The sequence below is a fragment of the Trifolium pratense genome, linkage group LG2 (assembly GCF_020283565.1).
Source record: "Trifolium pratense cultivar HEN17-A07 linkage group LG2, ARS_RC_1.1, whole genome shotgun sequence".
Classification (NCBI taxonomy): Eukaryota; Viridiplantae; Streptophyta; class Magnoliopsida; order Fabales; family Fabaceae; genus Trifolium; species Trifolium pratense.
This window is the reverse complement of record NC_060060.1, coordinates 4,719,424-4,745,123: the sequence shown is the minus strand read 5'-3', so window position 1 is coordinate 4,745,123 and position 25,700 is coordinate 4,719,424. Positions and strand designations below refer to the sequence as shown.

Here is a 25,700-nt window from a genome sequence, read left to right as displayed (position 1 = left end):
TGCTACTGCGCCGGGCCTCCATTTTTTAGGGGTCTCTTTTCAAATTTGTAGACTAAGAGTCCATTTAGTGGACAAGATAAAAGCGACAATTCACAATATAGAATAAATTATCATAAAAAATATAATAAGTTAACATTGTTACTAATATATAATACTATAATTAAAAATATTAAAAAGAATTAATTTTGACAACACTATTTAATTTCTTATTAGAGTATATCAAACGCAATCCTCTTCAACTTAACTCAATTGTTATTAGAAAACAAGTTTTTTTTTTTTTTTACAAATAAACACATGTACGGTTAAAGAATATTGTCACACCTCATTATGTACCGTCAGTACATAGTTACAATTTATAAAAATATCAGTTATATTATACCCATAAAAAAAATCATAAAATGTATATTACACACAACACAAGGGTGTGACATAAATAATTGAAACTTGAAAGTATCCCTAATGAAAAAAATTAAAAAGTGAGAAAAAAAATTAAAAAGTGAAAAAGGATAATTGTAGAAATGTGGGTTAGAAATATTAGGTATGGTGTGGATATTCATATATCTTGTTAAATATTAGGTGTGTTTTGCTTGCATGGCCGGCCTAAGGCCCAAGTACGTGAGATAAAGGTTTTAGGCCCAAATAAATTTCAATAAAAAAAAAGTCAATTTTATACTAACAAAAAGGTACAATTTAAAGTAACAAAAAATTCTCTTTCAATATTGAGAGTTTTTTTTTTTTTTGCACTGTGAATTTTTAAAAATTACACCCCTTAGATCGACAAACTAAAAAGGTAAGAAAAAAAAAACACCTTTACTAAAAACACCTTTATTTTTCCTATTCATCCATCTGAACATGAGAATTTTCTTTTTCTATCTAGATTGACAAATCTAAAAGCGGAGAGCAGATTCTCTCAATTGTAAATTTCCTCATGTTTAATCTCCACCACATGTTTTGTATTATTGGAGGATAATTATTTAATTAAAAACTAAATCAATGGACAGCATAACAAATTTACTTCCTTCGTTTAAAAACAAACTGGAGAGAATATACTCTCCTAAAAGGGTGTGGTTCACATACTCTTAGGTTGGTCCAACTTGCTTGTAAAATATTGAGTTTCAGTATTAATCATCGTTATCATTTAGCATTTATTAATTTCAGTAGAAAAATTTGTTGGACATGCAAAGTAGGTTTTCTCCTTTTAATGAGGTTTTTCTTGAGATACAAGAGCTAGGTTTGATTCAATAAGACTGAAATTTGTTCATGACGTTGTATCATCTAAATTTGAAAATACCTTGCACTTTTGCAATGATGGGGTACATATATGTTTTGTATAGAAATTGAAAGGGAAAAAAAATTGGGATTGCTAAATATTGAATATTATTATTGTCAGAGAAAATACTGAATATTCTTTCTTATATTTTGGATTAATACATCTTTTGCATAACAAACATTTGTATAATTTACAGTATTTATATTTTATATTATGAGATCCATCTCGATTCTCCACATCAATTGTATTTTACCACATTTTCCAGTCTAATCCTAACCTTTTAAAAATTCTGATTTCCAAAAAGTGTTGGGATTTTAGGAAATCAATTTTTTGTCCTTTTTCTTCTTCTTTTTTTTTTTTTAATTTTTTTTGTCCTTTTCTAATGACCAAAGAAATAACTTGCCTGTAAATATTTGTCATCCTTAGTTATAATCTACAGTTTTTTTTTAATGGTTATTAATCTAAAGTTTAATGGCTTGTATTATCAACCTTGTACATTCTTCATTAACAATGACAATGAGGTAGGGTTTTCATCTTCTTCTCCTTTGCTCACTCCCTGCAATAACTAATCTAAATCACTACCTTATAAAAATACTAATTCCAAAAACTTCAATAAAGTCTATTTTTGCATATAACAACCGATTCTTGTACATTGTATTATTTGAAATTATTGACGTTGAAATTAGTTCCTCCGTAAGAAAGTTTTTATGCACTTCAAAGAATTATTCTTGTATAATAAAAACTTTTTTACAAATGACCTCTACGTTAACAATTTCAAATAACATCAAGGGGTTCAAGTCGAGATAGTGAACTTTACCGTGAGAATGTGAGGCTTTTGAGTTATATGTAAATTAAATAACAAAAATATTTATTCATAACTAATGAATTAAGCACAAAAACTTACATGATTGGAATGCAACATTGTTGGAGGGATATTGTCCAATTCCACAAGTCCTCTATTAGATGACTTGATTTCAATTTGTGTAGAGAAAAGTGCTGAAACAGGACGATGATCAGAGAATTTGCTTTCACTTCTAATATAATGAAGTTGCTCTACTCCTTTACCATACCATAGAATTCTATCACACCTGCCTCACCAAAGAAATGTTTGATAACTATGTTACTTACATTACAAGAAAACTGCAATTTAGCTTAAAAAAATTATGTTAATAAGTATTGTTACTTCATGAAGTATAGAGAGGGACCAAAATTCTGAAAAAAGTAAAATCCGGGGACCAAAAATTCAGTTTAAAAAAAAAAATAGGAGAACAAAAAATGCATTTAAACCTTCTTAAAATTATGATAAATAGGTGTCACAAATTATACAATTGTTAATTCTCAAGGTAAACTTTATCCACTACTTCATGGACTTGGATCGTCTGTAGTCACAAATTTACACATTCAAGTAGTCAGCACATCAGTGATTGTTGAATTGATATCAGACTATGCAAAAAAGTAATCTAATTTTGATTTTTTTTTTCCAAAACTCTAAAATACAAAACTTGAAATATGAATTATTTGACTTAATCGTTAATCCATTGACAACCGATATACATAAATACATCGTACAATTTGTGACTGCAGACAATTCAAATCCCTGTAAGGCCTATAATAAACAAAAAAAATAAGTATAAGAAAGTGGTTACTATACCATGCTGGTGTTCTTTGTTTTTCCCCTGATCTACTTGGAAGGCCACTACCACAATAGATATTGCTAGTGGAAGATGAGTATTTATATGTGGGAGCAAATTCTATGTTACCTTCTTTCCAACCCTCAAAAACTCCACCTTCTTGTAACTCCTTTTGAAGTTGATCAAACTCTTGCAAAGCCTTCCAATCTTGCTTTCTTATCAAATGCCTAGCAAGATGGTCTTTCAAGTATAGTCTATAGTTGAGATCTCCAAACCAAAATATTCGACTGTTACATAAATACAAAATTTACTTAGTTAATTAACTTTAGCTAATTAGGTCACAAGACATACTTTAGTTTTTCTTTTTGTTTTAACCCTCTAATTTTTTAGGGAAGATTAGTAATGTAAAGTTCAGTCGAAAGATAAGTAAAGTGTGATCAGAAATTGTTCTGATCAAAATCCGAGCTCGGATTTTTCAGAATAATGTGTCTTTAATTAGTCTAAATTGTTATACTATAAATTGTAACTAAGAACTTGACAAATCGATTGTATCATATTTTTTTAAAAAAAATGGCAAGATGAAAATTGTTATTAATTTAGGATAAAACATTATTTGGACTTAATTATACTATATTATTAGGTTAGGTTCCATTTTTTATGTCAAACCAGTTAACTAGTTAATCAAACAGGTTTGATTCAATTTATGTTAAACAGTTGCGGTTCGGTTTTTCCGAACTAAAAAAATAATTTGGTTCGGTTTCCATACGGTTTTGGTTTTAAACCAAACTTTGTCCACCCTATGTGTTCCTCAATTTAAAGGGGGGCTATATACTATTGCTACCATTAATTATTTCACAAGCCATATTTAACTTACATGATCAAGCTTGTACTTCACATTATTGAAAATGACTTGCTACCTGAAATGGACTAAACTTGAAAACAACTCAAAACAACCGAATTAACTACCTGTTTAATAAATAAAAAAATGCATGTTCTGTTGGAAAATGATGTTTTCATTTTTCTCTTGGCAAAAAAAAAATGATTTTTTCATTTTTCTGTGTAGATTACACTATTGGTCTTTAGATTATTTTTAAAATTTATATTGCTTCCTTAAATTTTTTCTTTTAATTTGTCACTAAGTTATAAACATTAGTGTTCTGGTGTCTAACTGACAACTACAAATATAACTTCACATTTCTACAATTGTTCATAACTTTTATAAGATGCAGCTCAGCTTGAAATTTATCAAACATGCTGTGTGAACCAAAGTCACATGGTTCTCAATTCGCTGCGGTATGTGGTATGCATTCGGGTACGTGGTACGCGACCCTCAAAGTATTCGGTAAGTTTGGGGGTATACATAGTCGGTACGCTATTTGGGTTCGTGGTACGTTATATTTGATACGCTATGAATAAAAAATATTATATAGTTAAAAACAACAAAATGCATGATGAAAATATCACATTCTAACAAAAGTCACATTAAAGATGATACTTCAACGGTTATCATGTTCACACCCACATCTAGAGTTTTGCAAACACAAAGAGACATATTCACTATAAATATAATCAGTGTAGGAGTAGATTTCAATAAACAAGCATGGTGATTAATCTTATCTCACTTTATTAAAGTGATGAGCGCTTCCCTATGTGAGTGCAGTAGTTAAATATTTTTTTTATTGAGTTATTATTCGCTCAAATAAAGAAATGGTTATTCCTTCTTTGGTTCACTCTGGTTCCCTGTTTTCTACGAATTTCCCTACGAATTATGGTGAACCAATTCGCGGTTCGCAGGATATTGAGCGAATTATGTGACTATGGTGTGAACTTAATTTTACTTATTTTCATGATTACTCCAACAATCAGAAACAAGGGGAAAAATCACAAAGGTAAAAAATATTTATGAATCACCGGTGTTTTATATTGAAGACAGTTCGACACACGTTAGTGTCCTTTGTGACACATGTACAAATTATATTCAATTAATTTTATTTTTTCAAATTATTATCAGTATTAGTGTAGTGTGATTTGTATTTGGTGTATGTGTCGGTATATGAAAGCAAAAATATAATAATTAAAAAAAAAACAATATGGAAGAGACAAACTTACTCATGGCCTAAGATTGTTAGAGGATGATGTTGATGAATTTTTGTGGTCCTAGGAAAAGATGTTCTTCTAAAAATCTCTTGAACTTGATAATTCCTTCTACCTTCATCACCTTTCTTTTCCCCTGAAGCTAAATGTGCTACAACAAAACAAAAACTTGTCCCTTCAATTAACATACTAACTCCAACACAACCTTTGTTTCCTAAATATCCCATAACACCACATGCAACTGAACAAACTCTTACATTTGAAACACAGTATTTTTCTAATACTTGTTCTTTTAACCACACACTTATGAATACTCCAACCATTTTTTTACTTGCTACCATCTTGTACTTTTTTTTGTTGCTTCCTTCTATTTTTTTGTAATAATTTTCATCATTTGATAGTGTTTTTCCTATGAGATTGTTCCAATTTGTTGCAACTGATGGATTCTCTGCTCCTATTACTGTTGAGGTCTTCAATGGTACAATCTCTTGAAACCTATGAAGATTGAAAACAATATCTGTTAGAACAGGAACAAAAACACACAATATTTGATTAAAATGTTCTTCAAATTGTGCCTATATCTCTAACCGCAACGCAGCCACAACATGACTCTATTAATCAAGCTTACACCCAAATCGTATTTAAGTACTACAATCTAGTTTATAAGATTGTCCTTAAACCGAACTCTGCCAACGGTCTATCCACTTATCAGTAAATTCTGAGTCATATCCAATATTTTAATTTTTCACTCTAATAAATTAAATTAAAAAAACGAAGCAATTCGTTATATAGAAATAAATGATTTTGTTGGATCCCAAAGGGCCAAACCTTAACACAATAATTGTAGAGGATCTAAGTCATGCATACATACCCAAGAACATATATATCTGCAGAACTCTTGAGATTTAACCACTCATCCAAATCAACATCTAAGCTTCCTACAGGAGATCTTCCAGCAACATTCCATGTTCCAACAAAGATCCTGAAAAAAATAAAATCATCAGATAATATTATAAACATTATTATTTTTTTTATACATTTTTTGTTGAAATTAATTTCATAAAGTATTCACACATACATATATAGTAACTAATTTAATTACCTTAGCTTATTTGTTGAAATGCATGAATCAAACTCCATTGACTGAAGGGAAACATTTCCTCCATATTCATAACTCTCATCTTCTATAAAATGCAAACATATTAACATAAAAACATTATGTACTAATATATTTTTTTTTCCTTGAATCAAGGAATAATATATAATAAATAAAATAAGAAATAAATTAACCTTCTATTTCATGTAAACTATTTGATGGTTTATTTTCCTTTTGCTTGTTGGTGAACCAATTACATAGCCTCTTATATCTTGATTTTTGGTTCTTCAACTCCATAGCTTATAAGATTTTAGAAAGATGATATTATATATCAAGGTTTGATTCCAATATCTATGACAAGAAGGAAAAAAGGTAACATCACATCTAAAAATTATTTACATATAATTGTGTATGATGAAAGATGATTTGATATGTTGTAAATGTATCATAGTGTTAATCGCCTTATAGTAACAAAAAGAAGTGACAAAACAAAGTATAGCTTAAGAAGAGGTTGGTTGGTTGGTTCTTTGAGCGTTGAACACAAGAGAGGGAAATAAGGGACACATATTTTAAGCCAAAAAAAATAGAAGCTTAAATACACAAAAGTTTGAATGAAACATGGTTTTAGTCCCTCTATTTTTATTTAAATATGATGTTAGTCCATTAGTTTTACAAGTTTTAGATTTTTCCCCACAATCTAGTTCTATGTGTCATTTTCAATAATGATGTGGAATTATTGAACAAAAAAACAAATGTGTCTTACCTTTTTTTTTCTTCGAGTTTCATTAATAAAATGTAAACTTATATTCTTGTAAAATACATTGTTCCAAGTCCAAATTTGGAATGCAATATTATCAAATATAATTCTACACCATAAGTAAATGAATATGACATATCATAGAAAATAGGTGTTAAGTTGGGCCGTAGGAAAGAGTACTAAACCTTGCTAGAATTGACCTCAGATACCCCGGTGGTGAAAACTAAAAAAATAAAAGAGTATTAAAACTTGTGAATCAAAGGGCTTATAAAATCTTGGATTTAAAAATTATGAATGACTAAAATCTATTTTTAGTTAAAATAGATAGATCAAAATAAACTTTCAACCAAAATATAATTAGATTCAAAAGCACTTTAAATAAGATGACATACGTCTCTTTCAACTTAATCAAAATTGTCTCGACGGCATATTTTCATCTAGTAACTCTGACTGCGTATTTTTTAAATTCAATACGCAACAATATTAAAATTTTTAAACAATGCAAAAAAACTCATCACTTTTGTAATTATTTTTTTGTCATGTAATCAAGTGGTTAGAAATTCACTTATTAAGTGATTAAGTGAGATTATCCGTATTTGAACTTCGATCCCTACATATTACATGCAATATCTCTACAATTAAATTAAACTCACAAGATCACTAGCAATTCTGTTATTATATCTATCGTATATGAAAAATTAGTCTCTATAATTATCCGTATATAAAAATCAAGTAGCCAAGTTGGTGGAAGGTTGATTGTCCTAGAGTTGGAGGGGTGCAATAAATGACTGCATCCAAAGACAAGAAGAAAGTGGATATAGGCCTCACAAGGTTCTATCATGTGTTTGATTATTAAGGCCTGTTAGGTGGTGCTGGTCACGTATGTCTCATGGATATCCATGTCACATATATATTTGTTTTGTATATTTGTTATTATTGTTGCATGCTAAGTCAAATAATTTTTTTAGTATATATTCCTCCTTTTGGACCATTATTCATCAAATAAAGACTATTTTATATTAATTCATGTGATTAATTAAATTCAGTCTCTTGCCTTTACCTTGAAAGATCGTATGATTGCAGGGCTAATTAACCTGTCCAGATTGTTTCGTGTATATGTTGACTTTGATGCTATTGAAATGTGAAGTCATGGCTTAATTTAACATAATTTTTTAAGACTCTTCGCAACTAAACTCTTGATTTTTATGTTAATTAGGTCACTTAATTTATTGTCATATTTTTAAATTGGATGTGTTGCAAATTGCTTTGAAAACGTGAAGAAAAACAACACTAGTCTGCTGTTTTCCGCCCCGGGCGGAAAACCTGTGTTTCGGGCGGAAATTTGAAGCAGGAAAAGGGGTGCTCTCTGTTTTGGCGCCCCAGGCGGAAATTTTGGTGTTTCAGGCGGAAATTACGCCTCAGGCGGAAAAAACTGTGTTTCGGGCGGAAATCACTGCAGGGTATTTAAAGGGTCACGTTTTCTGTTTTTCATAACAAGTTTTTAGGGTTTCTGAGGCCAACATACAAACTAGGGTTATAAGAGAAACATCTTGTGAAGACTCTAGGGTTGGGTAATCATTCTATCACCTTGGGAAACACTTTCATTGAAATCTCTTGGTCACGGGAAGAGATTTGGGAAAAGGGTAGAAATAGGATAACTCTATTTTCTTGTAACTCTTTTGAGAATCTCATTGTAATCAAGGAACAAAGTTTGATAGTGGAACGGAGAGCTGCTCTCTCCCCCAGATTAGGTCACATTGACTGAACTGGGTAAACAATTTATTGTGTCCTTTTCTTTTCTCGCTGTTTATCATTATTTGTGATTATTATTGCCGTTCGCTTATTTTGATTGCTTAATCGTATTTGCTCCACACATCAAGATTATTATTGGTGTGATTTTATCGAATTCACAACAATTGGCGCCAACCGTGGGGCAAAGGATCAAACGAATTAAGTATCATGGGTTCTAAGTGGGACATCGAGAAGTTCACCGGGAGTAACGACTTTGGGTTGTGGAAGGTGAAGATGAGGGCAATACTAACTCAACAAAAGTGTGATGAGGCGCTTCTAGGAGAGGCACACATGCCTGCTACTTTGACACTAGCAGAAAAGACCGAGATGAATAATAAAGCACTGAGTGCGATTATTTTGTGCCTTGGAGATAAGGTGTTGAGAGAAGTAGCGAAAGAAAAAACAGCTGTGGCTATGTGGACCAAGCTTGATGCGTTGTATATGACGAAGTCTTTGGCACATAAGCAGTGTTTGAAAGAACGGTTGTTTTTCTTTCGTATGGTGGAGAATAAGTCGGTAATGGAACAACTATCGGAGTTCAATAAAATTATTGACGATTTGGCGAACATTGATGTGAACCTGGAAGATGAGGACAAAGCGTTTCACCTGTTGTGTGCTTTTCCCAAGTCTCTTGACAATCTCAAGGATGCATTGCTATATGGCAAAGAAGGCACTATCACCTTGGATGAAGTCCAATCGGCCTTGAGAACCAAGGAGTTGACTAAACTCAGAGATATGAAAATTGATGATAGTGGAGAAGGCTTGAATATTGCAAGGGGGAGAAGTGAAAACAAAGGGAGAGGAAAAGGGAAGAAACACAGGTCCAAGTCTAGGGCAAAGGGTGATGGTGGTGGCAAGTTCAAATGTTACCATTGTCATGAACCAGGTCACTTCAAGAAGGACTGTCCCGAGAGAAGGGGTGGTGGTAGTTCGTCAGTTCAAATTGCCGCTAGTGAGGAGGAAGGTTATGAGAGTGCAGGAGCACTAACAGTTACAAGTTGGGAACCTGAGAAAAGCTGGGTCATGGACTCAGGGTGCTCATATCACATTTGTCCAAGAAAGGAGTACTTTGAAACCTTGGAATTTAAAGAAGGTGGAGTTGTCCGTCTCGGTAACAATAAGGCGTGCAAGGTTCAAGGTATGGGTACTATCCGTCTCAAAATGTTTGATGACCGTGATTTCCTTTTGAAGAATGTGAGGTATATTCCCGAACTTAAGAGAAATTTAATTTCCATAAGCATGTTTGATAGTCTAGGGTTTTGTACTAGAATTGAACGTGGGGTAATGAGAATTTCAAATGGTGCATTAGTAATTGCTAAAGGGTCTAAAATTAATGGTCTTTATATTTTAGAAGGTTCCACTGTTATTTCTAATGCATTAGTAACTAGTGTAGAGGCTGCAGATATAACCAAACTATGGCATTTGAGGTTAGGGCATGTCAGTGAGAGGGGTTTAGTTGAACTAGCTAAACAAGGTTTGCTAGGACAAGAAAAATTGAACAAACTAGAATTTTGTGATAACTGCACATTAGGCAAACAACACAAGGTGAAGTTTGGGGTGGGAGTGCATAATTCTAGTAGACCATTTGAGTATGTTCACTCGGACCTTTGGGGTCCAGCGTCTGTTTCCACTCATGGGGGAGGTTCATATTTTCTTACTATGATTGATGATTATTCTAGAAGGGTATGGGTTCACATAATAAAGAACAAAAGTGACACCTTTGAAAAATTTAAGGAATGGCATACCTTAATAGAAAATCAACAGGAACTAAACTGAAAGTGTTGAGAACTGACAATGGCCTGGAGTTTGTTTCAGAGCAATTTAATGAGTTTTGCAGGAAACTAGGTATAAAGAGGCATAGAACCGTTGCATACACACCGCAGCAGAATGGTCTGGCTGAAAGGATGAACAGGACCTTGCTGGAGCGCGTGAGATGTATGCTGTTGGGAGCTGGATTACCCAAAAGTTTCTGGGGAGAGGCAGTTAACACTGCTGCATATTTGATCAACAGATGTCCATCAACAAGAATTGATCTAAAGACACCTATGGAGGTTTGGAGTGGCAAGCCGGCAGACTACTCTAACTTGAAAGTCTTTGGAGCTTTAGCATTTGCACATGTCAGGCAAGATAAGCTTGATGCTAGAGCTGTGAAGTGTGTTTTCATTGGTTATCCCGAGGGTGTGAAAGGTTACAAGCTGTGGAAGATGGAGCCTGGAGGATCAAAGTTTATCATAAGCAGGGATGTCACTTTTGATGAGACCCGGATGGGGTTGAAGTGCAAAGACCTGGAGAAAAGACCAGAAACGGGGGTGGAGAGAATTCAGTTTGAGGTGGAGCCTTCCATTGATGAGAGGGAAAAGGAGGATGAGACTCAAGTACCTGATGAGAGTGGAAGTGATGAAACAACTGTTCCTGACTATCAGCTTGCAAGAGATAGGGAAAGGAGAGTTATTAAACCACCTAATAGACTCGGTTATGCTGACCTTATTTGTTATGCTTTGAATGCAGCTGAAGAAGTGCAAGACTCTGAACCAAAAAACTTCAGGGAAGCATCAGAAAGCATATATAGTAAAGACTGGCTGGAGGCAATGAATGAGGAAATGCTTTCATTGGAGAAAAACCAGACTTGGAAGCTTGTGCCATTACCTAAAAATAAAAGGGTAGTTGGTAGCAAGTGGGTGTTCAAAAGGAAAGAAGGTATACCAGGGGTCGAAGCACCAAGGTATAAGGCGAGACTTGTAGCAAAGGGTTTTACTCAGGTAGAGGGGATTGATTACAATGAAATCTTCTCACCGGTGGTGAAACATTGTTCTATAAGGGTACTTATGGCTATTGTCAACATGTATGATCTTGAGTTAGAACAGATGGATGTGAAGACCGCATTCTTACATGGAGAGTTAGAAGAAACTATCTACATGCAACAACCTGAAGGTTTTGTGGAAGACAATTCTAAAGTATGTCTGTTGAAGAAATCTTTGTATGGGTTGAAGCAGAGTCCGAGGCAGTGGTATCGTCGGTTTGATGATTTCTTATTGAAGACTGGATTTGTGAGAAGCAACTATGACAGTTGTGTGTACATGATGAAGAGGAATGAGAAAGTCATTCTCTACCTCCTTCTTTATGTAGATGATATTCTTATGGCAAGTTCTGACAAGCATGAGATTCAAAAGCTCAAGGAGAAATTAAATGGTGAATTTGAGATGAAGGATCTTGGAAATGCGAAGAGGATACTTGGTATGGATATCTTGAGAGACCGGAGTAAAGGTGAGTTGTTCTTATCTCAGCATGATTATTTGAAGAAAGTGGTGGAGCGGTTTAGAATGACAGATTCTAAGGTAGTGAATACACCACTTGGTCACCATTCAAAGTTGTCGATAAAACAGTGTCCTCAATCATGAGATTCAAAAGCTCAAGGAGAAATTAAATGGTGAATTTGAGATGAAGGATCTTGGAAATGCGAAGAGGATACTTGGTATGGATATCTTGAGAGACCGGAGTAAAGGTGAGTTGTTCTTATCTCAGCATGATTATTTGAAGAAAGTGGTGGAGCGGTTTAGAATGACAGATTCTAAGGTAGTGAATACACCACTTGGTCACCATTCAAAGTTGTCGATAAAACAGTGTCCATGGCAAGTTCTGACAAGCATGAGATTCAAAAGCTCAAGGAGAAATTAAATGGTGAATTTTAGATGAAGGATCTTGGAAATGCGAAGAGGATACTTGGTATGGATATCTTGAGAGACCGGAGTAAAGGTGAGTTGTTCTTATCTCAGCATGATTATTTGAAGAAAGTGGTGGAGCGGTTTAGAATGACAGATTCTAAGGTAGTGAATACACCACTTGGTCACCATTCAAAGTTGTCGATAAAATAGTGTCCTCAATCCGAGGATGAGAGAAAGAAGATGGAGAGTACTCCCTATGCAAGTGGGGTTGGAAGCATCATGTATGGCATGGTTTGTAGTAGGCCTGATTTATCATATGCAATAAGTGTGGTAAGTCGGTTTATGGCAAATCCGGGCCAAGTTCATTGGCAAGCTTTGAAGTGGGTTCTGAGGTATTTGAATGGTTCTTTGAAGGGTGGTCTGAAGTACACAAGAACTGATCCAGGAAGAGATGCTTTAGAGGGATATGTGGATGCGGACTATGCAGGTAATATAGACACTAGAAAATCCTTATCGGGTTTTGTGTTTACATTGTTCGGTACAGCGGTAACGTGGAAGGCCAATCAACAATCTGTTGTAGCCTTGTCAACAACTCAAGCAGAATACATAGCTCTTGTTGAAGGGGTCAAGGAAGCCATATGGTTGAAGGGTATGATTGGAGAAATGGGGATTAGTCAAGGGTGTGTGAAGATACATTGTGACAGTCAGAGTGCCATTCATTTGGCAAATCACCAGGTGTATCATGAAAGGACAAAGCACATTGACATCCGGTTGCACTTTGTAAGAGACATGATTGAAACAAAAGAGATCATGGTACAGAAAATTGCATCAGAGGAGAATCCAGCTGACATGTTCACCAAATCGTTACCTAGAGCTAAGTTCAAGCATTGCTTGGACTTAATTAACTTCGTTGAAGAGTAGACGGAGGTTGGAGAGAGCAGCACGGTGGTTGATGGGAAGTTGACATCACCATCGTTTTAAAGGCAAGGTGGAGATTTGTTGCAAATTGCCTTGAAAACGTGAAGAAAAACAACACTAGTCTGCTGTTTTCCGCCCCGGGCGGAAAACCTGTGTTTCGGGCGGAAATTTGAAGCAGGAAAAGGGGTGCTCTCTGTTTTGGCGCCCCAGGCGGAAATTTTGGTGTTTCAGGCGGAAATTACGCCTCAGGCGGAAAAAGCTGTGTTTCGGGCGGAAATCACTGCAGGGTATTTAAAGGGTCACGTTTTCTGTTTTTCATAACAAGTTTTTAGGGTTTCTGAGGCCAACATACAAACTAGGGTTATAAGAGAAACATCTTGTGAAGACTCTAGGGTTGGGTAATCATTCTATCACCTTGGGAAACACTTTCATTGAAATCTCTTGGTCACGGGAAGAGATTTGGGAAAAGGGTAGAAATAGGATAACTCTATTTTCTTGTAACTCTTTTGAGAATCTCATTGTAATCAAGGAACAAAGTTTGATAGTGGAACGGAGAGCTGCTCTCTCCCCCAGATTAGGTCACATTGACTGAACTGGGTAAACAATTTATTGTGTCCTTTTCTTTTCTCGCCGTTTATCATTATTTGTGATTATTATTGCCGTTCGCTTATTTTGATTGCTTAATCGTATTTGCTCCACACATCAAGATTATTATTGGTGTGATTTTATCGAATTCACAACAGGATGGTTAAACCGTCTATAAGTCCTAGCTCAAGTAATAAAAAATTGTCAAAATTATTAGGCTAGACGCTATGACTAAGATTGAAACTCCGACTCCCTTACTTATGTGTGTGCGTTTATGATGGCTTTATTATTTCGTTTATATACTAAAAAAAATTAAATGGTACGTCAGCTCAAATGTTGGACAAAACTTTGAACAGGGTTGCCAAATTGCACAATTAAGAATAGAATGACCGGATCATAAAAGAAAATAAAAGTAAAAATAGAATGACCAAAATTGTTGTTTTTACCAAAATAGGAGGAATGCGTCGTATACAAGAGCTTTTAAAGTTGAATTGGCATGTACAATTTAATCATATTTGGAGAGAGGAAAATAGAAATGTTGATTGGCAGGCTAATTTCAGTTTTTCTCTAAATTCTTTTAATATTCATATTATGGAGACTCCTCCCAATGAGGTTTTGAGTCTTCTTTTTTATAATTTTTCTGGGGCTTGCATGCCTAGAAATATTCATGTAATTCTATAGTTCTTTTATTTTTGGGGCGTTAGCGCTCTTTCACTACCAAAAAATAATTACATTTAAGTCTATAACTAAAAAAAAACATAAATATACTTGTAAGTAATATAAGAAAATATTTTTTAACCAGAATTGTAAAAAAGAAGAAATTATTCTGAATTGTAAGGGTTGAGTATCCTTTGTACTCCTTATAATTCATTTTTTGCTTATAAAAAAAAAAAAAAAAAAACTTCTTGCTTGCTAGATTTAACACATTTTCAGCAACAATGATCTTTATATATACAAAAAGTAAACAGTGTACAGAGCTCCATCCATAACATGAGAATATATAACTTGCAATTTCAATTTATGTAATTGGCCTTAATGTTGCCAACAAATAATACTAGGAAAGTTCAATATTCATGCACATTAATTTAAGGCTTGATAAAACAAAATCAGTAAATTTTTATAACAAAGTTCCAGCACAATAATTTCATAACAGAGACATACAAAATAGTTCCAACCTATATAACAACAAAAAAAATCCTTTATGAAATAACTGGTTTTATGAAATATACTTCGTTTCGATCAGTTTGGTTTGGTTCCCATGCAGCCAACCAAAAACCAAACCGATCATTTATGTTGTTAGGTGGTCTAAATATATCCAAAAAAACTCTTTTTTTCGGTTTTTTTATTGGATTAGATTTAAACACTCCTAATATTTGTTATTGTGGATTTCATATTATACCTGTCATCCATTCGAATTATTTTTGGAAGGACTAAGAAACCTAAAAATATTTAAACTCAAATTATTAATTTCAAACCCTATATTTTAACGGACTTGACGGATCAGTTTATTTGGACTAGCTCATTTTCACTTGTCTATATTTATAGATAAAAATGTAGTTAAGTCGAGAATTAGATTCTCTTATGAAGAGTTGCATTACGTACAGATACAAAAACTTACATACGTAGTTGACATTATATTGTGGGAGGGGATTCGCTCCCGTGAAATTTCCCTCATGTGAAATCTCATCCATCTATTTTTTCTATATTATATTTACTTTACATTATTAAAAAAATTACGAAGGGCAGGGATGTACAATGGAGGCCTTCCGGTCAAAATTCCACTGAAGAGTTGTGGATTTGGAAGTTTAATTTCAGCCTCATGACTTCAAGGTATAGAAAGTCTAAACTATTTTTTGTTATATATTTCAACTGTAATGAATAGTAAGTAGAAAAATAAATGTATATGTCTATGCATGAATTAAGTCAAAAAAATTCATACATGCATGGTTCATATATACTAATTTTTTTATGCAGTTGAATGATCAAAATCTATGCTAAGTGCCAACTACCCTAAATTAATCACTCCCTCACATCTTGTCTATACTATTTTTTTAAAAAAATCACACTTATATAAATATCGAAAGACATCTTTGTCTATATTTGAAGATTAACACTTGGTGACCATTCATCAATTATATGACAATTCCCTCTCAACATATATACGACACCAATCTTTGTATGTTGTACATCATTATCTTCATGTAACTTCCTGTCAAAAAATCATATCAAGTAACTTAGTCATACTAATTCATATCTTCTCACAATATCAATTTCTCTCTCACGTCACATGTGCTATGGCCCAAGGCCCCATAAAAAATAGGGGCCTCTAAAAAAAATTATAGGTAGTAGTATTAATAAATGAGAGATATAAAATTAGGGATTGTAGCCTTTTAAATAAGAGATTGTGTTGTCCTGATATTTGAGATTATCTTTATTCTAAAACGAGAGATTTATTAGTTACCGCCTCCGGTCCTATATATAAGAAAAATTTTGTTTTTTAGGTTCATTATAAAATGAATGTATCTAGACTATATTTAGATACATTCATTTTACAATGAATCTAAAAAACAAAATTTTTCTTATATATAAGATTGAAGGGAGTACAAAATATCCTAAAAGATATTTTTCTATTGTGAATAATTTTTTTAGACGTTTTATAGGTAATTGTTATACTATAGTTTTATCAAATGGATAAAACTATAGTATAATAGAGATCGTCCTATTTATCAAACATTTTTTATAGTAGTGAAAAAATTATTATTTTTTAGTGTTATCGATGTTATTTGTAATTTAAATCGATGATAATTCTTTTGATATTTTCTTTTACATTTTTTTTATTAGGACCTATTTTTAATAATGCACAGGGTCTTCAAAAAGTTGGAGACGTCCCTGGCCCCACCCCTTTTCAACTTAGGCCAACTAATTTATCAATCGATTGACCTTAATTAAGCTTTTTAGAGTAATTATAAAATTCTTTTATATAAATATTGACGTGAACATAGTTCGATTAATAAGAACATCATATCATTGTTAGATAATATATAGTTATTATTAGTCAATAGTAAGGGTAATTTAGACTTTTTTATTTCCTTATTTTTCTAGTATATATTCTTATTCTTATTGTAAAACTATCCAATTAAGCTTTGTTCATTCTTATGGAAACCCTAACCTCCTTTTGTGTTCATTTATTTCTCCCTTTTTGATTGATTGTAAGTTAACAATTATATATATATAACCGACTTATAAAGTGAAAATTGTCTCTTACTTATAAATTTTTGTCTACGTCAACTCAATATGAGACTTCTTAACATTATAACCCTTCAAAAAAAAAATGTGACATGTTGACAAGACCTAAATTTTGATTATTTTGTAATAATGCATCTTAAAATAGTTTTTTTCATAGACAAAAAAATAGATTTTCATTAATATGATTTAAAAAACATAAACATCATAAATTTGTTTTTGGTCTGTAATTGTTCTCCAATTCTAGTAATTAAAAATAATTTTTTTCAACGGCTCCTTCCGACCTTATATGGCATAAACAGGTTCCCCTAAGTCTTCGTTCTGGCTTGGCGGCTACTGTGTAACCGGCTCCCAACTAAAGATAACTTGGTGGCGCATAATATCATCCACCACGACGCTTCCTTTTGTGTGAATGGTTGCGGTGCACCGGAAACCGCTGATCACTTGTTTCTTTCTTGTCCAGTTTTTGCACCCTTATGGACTCTGGTTCGATCTTAGTTAGGTGTTGTTGCGACTGATGCAAAGATGTTACAGGATCACTTTGTGCAGTTTGCTAATTGTTCAGGTGGGTTGCGAGCTTGCCGTTCTTTTCTATAGCTTGCGTGATTGTGTTGTGTTTCGGTCTTATCACACGAGCGAAACAGTAGAGTTTTCAAGGCAACGGGTTTAACAATTCAGCAAATGTTAAATAAAGTTAAATTATACACGTTTTGGTGGTTAAAGGCCAATAATGTTCATCTTGGCACACACAACCACATGTGGTGGTCGAGCCCGTTTGTATGTTTGGCCATTGACTAAGCTTTCATTTCAATGTACTTCTGAAGACTGCAAAAGGTTTTGTTTGGCACATCTTGTGCTAGGCAAGACTCTCTTTGATAGTTAATATAAAAATATCAAAAGCTAATCAAAATTGTTATTTTATTTTCAACAAAAAATATCATTTTTCAAGAGATTTTTTTTAAAAAAAAAAATATAGTCAACTCTTAGACAGACTGTAACTAATTAACATCAAAAAATGATTATTGAAAAATCTGAAAAACAAAGCAGTTTCTTTAAGAAAATGACACACCGCAGGATTTTCAATGCTTATTAATGTAGTATATAATTGATGGCATACAGTAAACCTCAATAAATCTAATTAATTAATATTTTGTTTCTTTTTTATTTTTTGGTGTTGCGTTTGCTCCCTAGTTTTAGTTACACGTTTCTTTCGTGCATTGGATAGGAAACATCTATAGCATGTCACCCACACGTACGGTTGTTTTAAGCCACACATGTATGTGATATTTTTATCTATGAGTATAAAAAATAAAAACATAATTCAGTAGGTACGAAAATGACATTAAATATATGAAAATATAGAGTTCGAATCTAAGACTCTTCATTTATTCATCTTTATAGGTGAATTTTTAGCCAATAAAATATTTAACTACAAAATTAACACAAACAAGGAATTATACATTATTAACATGTAGGCATAAAGACGCGTAATAATATAGAAAAATCAAAGTGATTAAATGTGTTAGTGTGATTGTGTCAGACATCATCACATGTGGATAGGTCTTTCATATGACAAATATTCAGATGATCACAAATATTTAAACACGTTATTTAATCACATTCACATAAAATATATATTACTCAATTAATGTTTTTACCTAAAACTTTTTTCTTTCATTGAAAAATATGATGTGTTAGTATTTTTATTTTTTTTTCACAGATCTGATCTTAAAATCTGAACCGTCTGATCTTGATTAGACGATCTACATGTGACTGACTACACTGCAGTCAGTGAATTTCCGACTACACTGAACCTCTGTCAGTAGTTTTATCTACTTAATTTCTCACATTGGTTTTCCATATATGGTTATCACTTTCACACCATATGTCTAAACCTCAAAGTCATGATAGTAGCTCCTAGCTAGAGCATGGGTTGGGTTGTTAATCTCCATCCTATCCTAATCCTAAGTTAGATGAGTCATCCTCTAGACATGAATCATCTTTGTTGAGGTTCCCACCTATAAAGATACAATTTTTATTAATAAAAATTCGTGAATTAACATAAAAATTTAATTATTTGCCTAAACTATTTTCAAAAACTTAAAAATAAGTCTAATTCAAATAGGCCCTAAATATTTTAGTACTTGGATAAAGGATTTATTTGTTTTTTAAATTTATTCTACCTACTGTTGTTATTGCCATAGATATTGACGATAGCTTCTCTTCCCCACCCCCCAACCTCCCCCCCGCCCGCCACTGACACACGACTCTTTTTCTCCCCTCAAAAGTCCAATTTTTGTCTTTTTGGAACGCGTTTTTCGAAATTGTTTGAAATTTATGTAGTTTAAATTCAGGAAGAATTTGAAAAATACATTCCGAAATTTTTATTCGAGACAAAAAAAATCAAAAAATGCGTTCCGAAGTTTTTATCAAGTTTTTCAAAATAAAATCCGAGGGGAGAAAAGAAATGGTGGGAGGAAGAGAAGCTATCGATCTTGATTGGGATCAAGTTTTTCAAAATATTAAGCCCATGGTAGATCAAGCCAACCGGAGTTTGTAGGATTTTTGGCCCACCAAATAGAAAAACAGATTGTCCAAAAATATTTGTTTATGAGATTTTTGTTGTCGTCCTACCGACTCACGCGCTTTAGGTCTTTCTTGTTTTATTTTTTCGCTACTTAAGTAGCAGACGTTATAAAGATAAGAATTTTAAAAAAAAAAAATCGTCTGTTACTTAAGTAGCAAATATTATAAAGATAGAGTTTTTTTGGAGTGTCTATTACTTAAGTAGCAGACGGGAGTATTTTGGTAAATTGATAGCGCCCGTAAAAAATGTGTATGATGGCAAAAATAAATCTCTTTGTTTATTTTCTCAAAATATTTTCGATTTTCATTTTATGTGTAAGAAAATTATTCCTCTTACCACCACCGATCAATCATATACATGATTTCATACTTAATTGCATATTTGGTCTCTTATGTTTAAAAAGTTTCAAGTTTATCATTTTCGTCAAATTTTTGTTTAAATCGTCGACTTGTCTAATGAATTTGCGTACGTGGACCACTTAGGAGAGTACTATGTGAAAGTTTTAGAAGAAATTAACTCAAAATTTAATGAAAAAGACCAACTTGAAACTTTTTAAAAATTAGAGACCAAATTGATACCTAAAATAAACATAAGAGACTAAATATTGAATTAAGCCATGATTTTATTTAATAACTTTGACGGCATACTCATTCAAATTTTAAAGTATCATATATATGAGTTTTTTCTATTATATGTCGTTCAATATTATTTTGTATATAATGTAGGATGTTTAACTCACACATAACACAATGATACTTTCTCTGATCCTTAATATAAGAAAAAGTTAACTTCTAAGATTTATCACTACAAGAAAAAGGAAAAGCAGCGGCAGCTTACTTTGGCAAGCGGCGGCGGTTTTGAACTGTCGCTATTTGCTTGTTGCGGCGGTTTTCAAGCGTCGCAGTTTTCGGGGTCGCTAGGTTATGCAGCGGCGGTTTTGGTAACCGTTGGAATAACCGTCGGTATGGTATTTAGCGGCGGTTCGGTATATAGAGCGGCGGTTTTTGCTGAAATTTTAAAAAAACAATATTTAAATTATAGCGGCGGTTTAAAACCGCCGCAAAACTTTAAAATGTTTTAAAAAAGAATCCCAACAATAAATTGGGTATTTATTTACTCAATTCTTTTTCCTTTTTATTTATTTATTATATATTGATATTTACTCAAATCTCACTAACTAAATGAGTCTTATTTTCCTATTACTAACTAATTCAATAAACCTTTTTTTTAAACATAAATTTTTTATTAAAGTAACTAAATTGTGACTCATGCAACAAGTGCTTTTGCTTAAGATCACTACTGGTTTGTCCAATAAACACTAGCATAACTACTACAAGATACATAAGCATCAACCTCAAAAGATTCAATAGCCTTTTGGAACATAAGAACAAGAACTACAATCAATGCTCTCTTTGCTTACCAGAAAAAAAAGTCAATGTTCTTAGAAATTGTGTTCTAAAGCCTGAAAATCAAGTCATGGTAAAAGTGGAGTTAGATAAATTCTATAATATCTTGCAGTTAGGACTTAGGATGTGACAACCTATATATGAAGGGGAAAATTCAGAACAAAAAATTCACCTTGTATTAGATCAAGTTGATTAGAAGAGCAGTTGTTTATATCTAGCTTGCAGCTATGTCAGTGCCCATGAGGAACAGAAACACCAGGTGCCAAAATGTTCTTAATCTGAATCAAAGCAACATCTCGAGGATCAGGGAAAAGCCTTGTTGTATATCTCATGTTATTAAGAGCTAACACCAAAAACATCAATTACTACTTGGATAAACTAATTTATATTGAGCAACAGAATAATCTAACCTGCCATGAGTCATATGTCGCGTTTACAAAGAAGATTGGTGTGGTGATTTGTGATACAACATATTGAGGGAAAAAGCACTGCAACATAGTTCAGAAGTCGGAAGTATTAGTAACACCAAAAATGAAATTGCAATGATAAGAAAATAGAACTATAGTTCACAAACTTACCAGCCTTGGACTAAGTCTTGAAGTGCATGATCTAGGCAAATTCCCTGCAGAGCCCTATTAGAAAGATTCATTCAAATGAAAAGGTAGAAAAGATATGTGGCAGTTTTTTGTGTGTAGAACTGCAAGTGTACTAATATTGCAAATGATCAGAGTTACGAAGAGGTTACATGTTTTTTAACAATTTGACTGAAGAATTGTTTAATGTGCTGTGTTCCAGAGACATCCCTTCTGCTAAAAGTAACAACATATTGAATTGAATCATATGAGATGATTAAGGAACTTAATTTTTTTATGAAAATGTTAATTAAGAAGCATATCTAGGTGCTGCTTACGCGTTGATAAAGTAACCGGCATATGAGAGACACTTCACTCTAGCTCCTATCGGAGAATAATAGCTAGTGTATATTTGTTCTCCTACTGCAACAATATCAGTTTCTTTTCAACATCAGGTTATGACATAGGAGAAAAAAACTAATTAAAAAAAGGACAGTTACTAATTGAAAAAGCTATGAATAACTAGAAAATTATACACAATACAATCCATAATTAGATGCATAATATGATGAAGTTTATCTTGCAGCATCCCAATCATAATGAAAAATTCAATATTGTCAGGTGTGGACTGCTGCACCGCAAAAACTAATCGAGCGTGAAAAGTCAAAGTTACATTATCATCATGAATGAGTTAAATAAAAATATTGTGACTACCATCATAAAAGTTAGGGAAAATGGATTGTGGGTCAGTTTGTGATTCTTAACTTTCCAATGTGTAAAATCTACAATTTGTGATTCTCTAGTGACTGCAGATCAATTTACTCACTAACCTAGCACATCATACGTCAATTCTTGACAAGAGAGAGCTTAACCCTCTAGCTTGGGAATCTCCAAAGAGAGAGTCCAACTAATCAGTGTAAACTTGGTTTCCATATCTAGAATAGAGAAAATGGATTCAAACCAAACAAAATTATTTATCAATGAAAATAAGAACACAACAAAACACTGTGTTCAGTTGTGTGTGTATATGGAGGGAGAGAGAGGGGGGGTTACATGGGGAGTCAGCCACTGACCTGATACCGTCATAGCGAGACAAGTTCAAAGATGATTCGGGTAAAGCAAGGACATGCTGGCAACCCTTGCGAAATAGAAAGCAGTGAAACATATAAGTTAATGGACGAATGAAAAGGACTAACTAACAAACATATTGTAATAATATTAAGCTTGTAGAGAACATTAGAAAGAATGCATCGAAACATTTAAATTATGGACGAATGAAAAGGACTAACCAACGAATGTATTGTAAAAATATTAAGCTTGTAGGAAAAACATTAGAAATTAGTATTCATATTATAGTTATTGAAAAAAAAAAACAATAAGGCAAGAACCAGAATTGAAATGACACAAATGAGAGTAAGAAAGTGATATTCAAGCATATATAAAAACACCCAAACCACAGTTTTTACACTTCCATAAGAATACATTAGCAGCTGCAAATCACAAATAGACACACTATATAACAAGTTTTTATAAGGGTTGTGATTAACTTACCCAAAGGTTCAAAGCAACGCAGAAATCAGGGAAGATAACGCTGCAATCAAACGCAAGAAAGAAGAGGAGTCAACAACACTGTCTGGGAAAGAGAGGCAAGGTTCTGCATCAACAAAAAATCGATTAGAAGTCAAATGATCTAAAGAAAAAAGAAAGGATTACATTAATCTCAACTACTCTCTTATACACGGATAATAACCAACTAAACAAAATCATAAATTAAAACCTCCTTAAACATTACAAAATTTACAACACTATCTTGAGTCTTATCTTTACCATAGGTATCTACATACACTCTACAAGCTGCTATATGGCTAAATAGGATATGCGGTCTTTATTGCACCTCCTTTAAAAATAAAAATAATAGAAAGAAAACAACTATTTAATTGGGTAGTTTGTTAGGTAATGACCTATTATAACCAAATCAAATTCAGTTTTCACAAGATAGTGATGTAGTTCTGCATATACTACTTTTCCATGATAAGGATTACTAGTCCAAATGCTTTTTAAGAAACAAATAACATAAATTCCTAAGAAATCTTTAACAATACATTAATTCTTAAGAACTTTTATTCACACATAAAATTGATTTATATAATGATGGCCGGTGAAGCATTCAATATCTTAATTAAGTATTTGGTTATTGGATAGTGACACATCACATAAAAGTATAGTAATTGAAATTTTCTTCTTCTTCTTATCCTTTCATTATACTCTCGAGACTAGTAGCATACAAAATAAGTTTAGAACTAAATAAGAAACAAAGTAAGAAGCAAAAGATAGGACATACAAAAACAATGTGAATCTTGTGAGTCTCCTAAAACAAACATGTATGCTAGAGGAATTCCAAAACGAAGACACCTAAAATCAATTAAGAAACAGTTCCTCATAAAAACATGACTAAGCTCATGTATGGAAATACAAAACTCCTCTATAAAGAACTATACATCCTGTTATTAGAAAGGACAATTTTAAAAATCTTACACTTCTAAAAGAAACTCTTCTATAACTCCCTCAGTCACACTTTAGCATGCCACATTCAAACACTCCAAACTGAAGCTTTCGTTGTGGTTCCAAGGCTTCACCAACATCACTTCCAAACTAAATAGCAGAGGATATAGACTTTCCACACCATAGATAGTAACCATAAAAAATGCAACAACAAACAGGACATTAAAACAAAGTAAATCACAGTGAGGAGGCACAACAACAGAAAAATCAAAACAAAAAAAATAAATAATAACTTTAGAACAACCAAAGTGCATTACAACAAATGGTTTACCTTTGACTAACGAAGAATCGGCATCGACGAAATCGGTTGAAGTGGAAGAATGAACCTTCGATGGTGGTACCAATTCTTCAAGAGATTTTGTGCGAACTGATGTCTGGAATTTGGGGATGAATCGACACTGGGTTAAGGATTTGGGGACGAATCCATACTGGGGTTTGAGATTTAGGGAGAATCACCAATTAATATTGGGTTTGTGGAAGAAAATTAAAGATTTCTTTGATTGAATAGGATAAAGCGTGAATCCAATTAAAGAAAAGAGGGTTAAAACCATCCAGATCTACAAACAGGGGCGGCGGTTGAGAAACGCCGCAATAACTGCCGAGAAAGACAAAAGCGGCGGCAGTTCAATAGCAACTGCCCCAATTTGCCTGTCGCTATTTGCTTTTTTTCTTGTAGTGTATGGAATGATTGAAATATTTGGATTAAAAAATACACTAAATACATTCAACATTATATGAATCTAGAAAATAAACTCTCTCTTATATTAAAAACTATACGAAGTAGTTGGAAAAAAAAATCACACGAGACATGAACAATGTTACCACATGACTATCATTGTCACCAAGAATTATGATGCAAGTATTTGGTCATTTTTAGTCAAATCATAGACTCTAATATAATATTAGAGTTGGGTCATAAGTAAAGTCTAAGAATCATCATATTCCAAACACAAGTAGAATTAAACACCTCATATTTATACTTACTCCCCTTAATAATTTGATATGACATTATATTTTTTCAATCCAATCATTGAATTCAAAGATCTTATTGAATAGATCAACTCCACAAATTTTATAAAAATTCAAAAAATGTAATTATGTATTCGGACTATATATTGAAATTAAACAGTTTTTTTAAAAGTTTGTCATACGTTCAATTGAAGTTTTCAGAAAAAGTATCAAACGGTTTTGAATTGGTTATGAAGTTGATCTACTCAATGAGATCTTTGAATTCAACGGTTGAATTGAATAAATATAATACCGATATCGAGTTATTAAGTGGAGTAAGTCAATGGAGACTTACAGTCAACGGATCCCTCGTCATTTATATATATATATATATATATATATATATATGGATCTCACCCTTTGCAAAACATAAAATACGGGTCTAGTCACCCTTTGCAAAACATATATATATATATATATATATTTTCACATTTTCATCTAATTATTGTTCACACTTAAGCCAGCCGTTGTTTGCTCCGGTAGAATAAAATATGTTCGTCTCCAGCTCACTATTGCTG

The 25,700-nt window shown here is 32.9% G+C and overlaps 3 protein-coding genes across 14 annotated transcripts; 1 reads left to right on the top strand and 2 right to left on the bottom strand.

Annotated features, from left to right (window-relative positions):
- Positions 1-1,370: 1,370 nt before the first annotated feature.
- On the bottom strand, positions 1,371-6,710 carry LOC123906472 (type IV inositol polyphosphate 5-phosphatase 6-like). Its single transcript, XM_045956387.1, has 7 exons — positions 6,286-6,710; positions 6,098-6,179; positions 5,867-5,977; positions 5,011-5,490; positions 2,922-3,188; positions 2,175-2,358; positions 1,371-1,826 (listed from the first exon to the last, which is right to left on the bottom strand). Exons 1-7 carry the CDS (start codon positions 6,386-6,388, stop codon positions 1,755-1,757), a joined length of 1,299 nt encoding a protein of 432 aa, XP_045812343.1. The 5' UTR covers positions 6,389-6,710; the 3' UTR covers positions 1,371-1,754.
- A 5,831-nt stretch (positions 6,711-12,541) lies between these two features.
- Positions 12,542-13,971, top strand: LOC123910407 (secreted RxLR effector protein 161-like). The gene is made up of 2 exons (XM_045961503.1): positions 12,542-13,114; positions 13,963-13,971. The coding sequence occupies exons 1-2, from the start codon at positions 12,542-12,544 to the stop codon at positions 13,969-13,971; spliced, it is 582 nt and encodes a 193-aa protein (XP_045817459.1).
- A 6,884-nt stretch (positions 13,972-20,855) lies between these two features.
- On the bottom strand, positions 20,856-24,858 carry LOC123906469 (pectin acetylesterase 8-like). Of its 12 annotated transcripts, none has more exons than XR_006808928.1 (11): positions 24,446-24,858; positions 24,148-24,285; positions 23,954-24,024; positions 23,164-23,266; positions 22,686-22,750; positions 21,951-22,035; positions 21,786-21,846; positions 21,619-21,672; positions 21,451-21,528; positions 21,213-21,318; positions 20,856-21,096 (listed from the first exon to the last, which is right to left on the bottom strand). XR_006808928.1 is itself a non-coding variant. In XM_045956383.1 (11 exons), the coding sequence occupies exons 5-10, from the start codon at positions 22,696-22,698 to the stop codon at positions 21,271-21,273; spliced, it is 342 nt and encodes a 113-aa protein (XP_045812339.1). In that variant the 5' UTR covers positions 22,699-22,750; positions 23,164-23,266; positions 23,954-24,024; positions 24,148-24,285; positions 24,446-24,858; the 3' UTR covers positions 20,856-21,096; positions 21,213-21,270. The 12 variants fall into 12 exon arrangements, 5 of the variants coding, with proteins under 5 accessions (XP_045812339.1, XP_045812338.1, XP_045812342.1 ...); XR_006808925.1 differs by lacking the exon at positions 23,954-24,024 and adding an exon at positions 22,443-22,547 and having other exon boundaries at positions 21,786-21,849; XR_006808929.1 differs by lacking the exon at positions 23,954-24,024 and adding an exon at positions 22,443-22,547 and having other exon boundaries at positions 21,619-21,662; positions 21,786-21,849.
- Between the last annotated feature and the right edge of the window lie 842 nt (positions 24,859-25,700).

What these genes read in the sequence shown, in the direction of transcription:
- LOC123910407 (XM_045961503.1), top strand. Translation starts at nt 12,542, where the DNA reads ATGGAGAGTACTCCCTATGCAAGTGGGGTTGGAAGCATCATGTATGGC.
- LOC123906469 (XM_045956383.1), bottom strand. An exon ending in GTCAAATTGTTAAAAAACAT is followed by an intron (nt 21,673 to 21,785) that starts GTAACCTCTTCG and finishes TCTTTCTAATAG; the next exon opens with GGCTCTGCAGGGAATTTGCC. An exon ending in CGACATATGACTCATGGCAG is followed by an intron (nt 21,319 to 21,450) that starts GTTAGATTATTC and finishes GCTTTGATTCAG; the next exon opens with ATTAAGAACATTTTGGCACC.
- LOC123906472 (XM_045956387.1), bottom strand. Translation starts at nt 6,388, where the DNA reads ATGGAGTTGAAGAACCAAAAATCAAGATATAAGAGGCTATGTAATTGG. An exon ending in ATTTCAACAAATAAGCTAAG is followed by an intron (nt 5,978 to 6,097) that starts GTAATTAAATTA and finishes TATTTTTTTCAG; the next exon opens with GATCTTTGTTGGAACATGGA. An exon ending in AAACAAAGAACACCAGCATG is followed by an intron (nt 2,359 to 2,921) that starts GTATAGTAACCA and finishes TTGGTGAGGCAG; the next exon opens with GTGTGATAGAATTCTATGGT.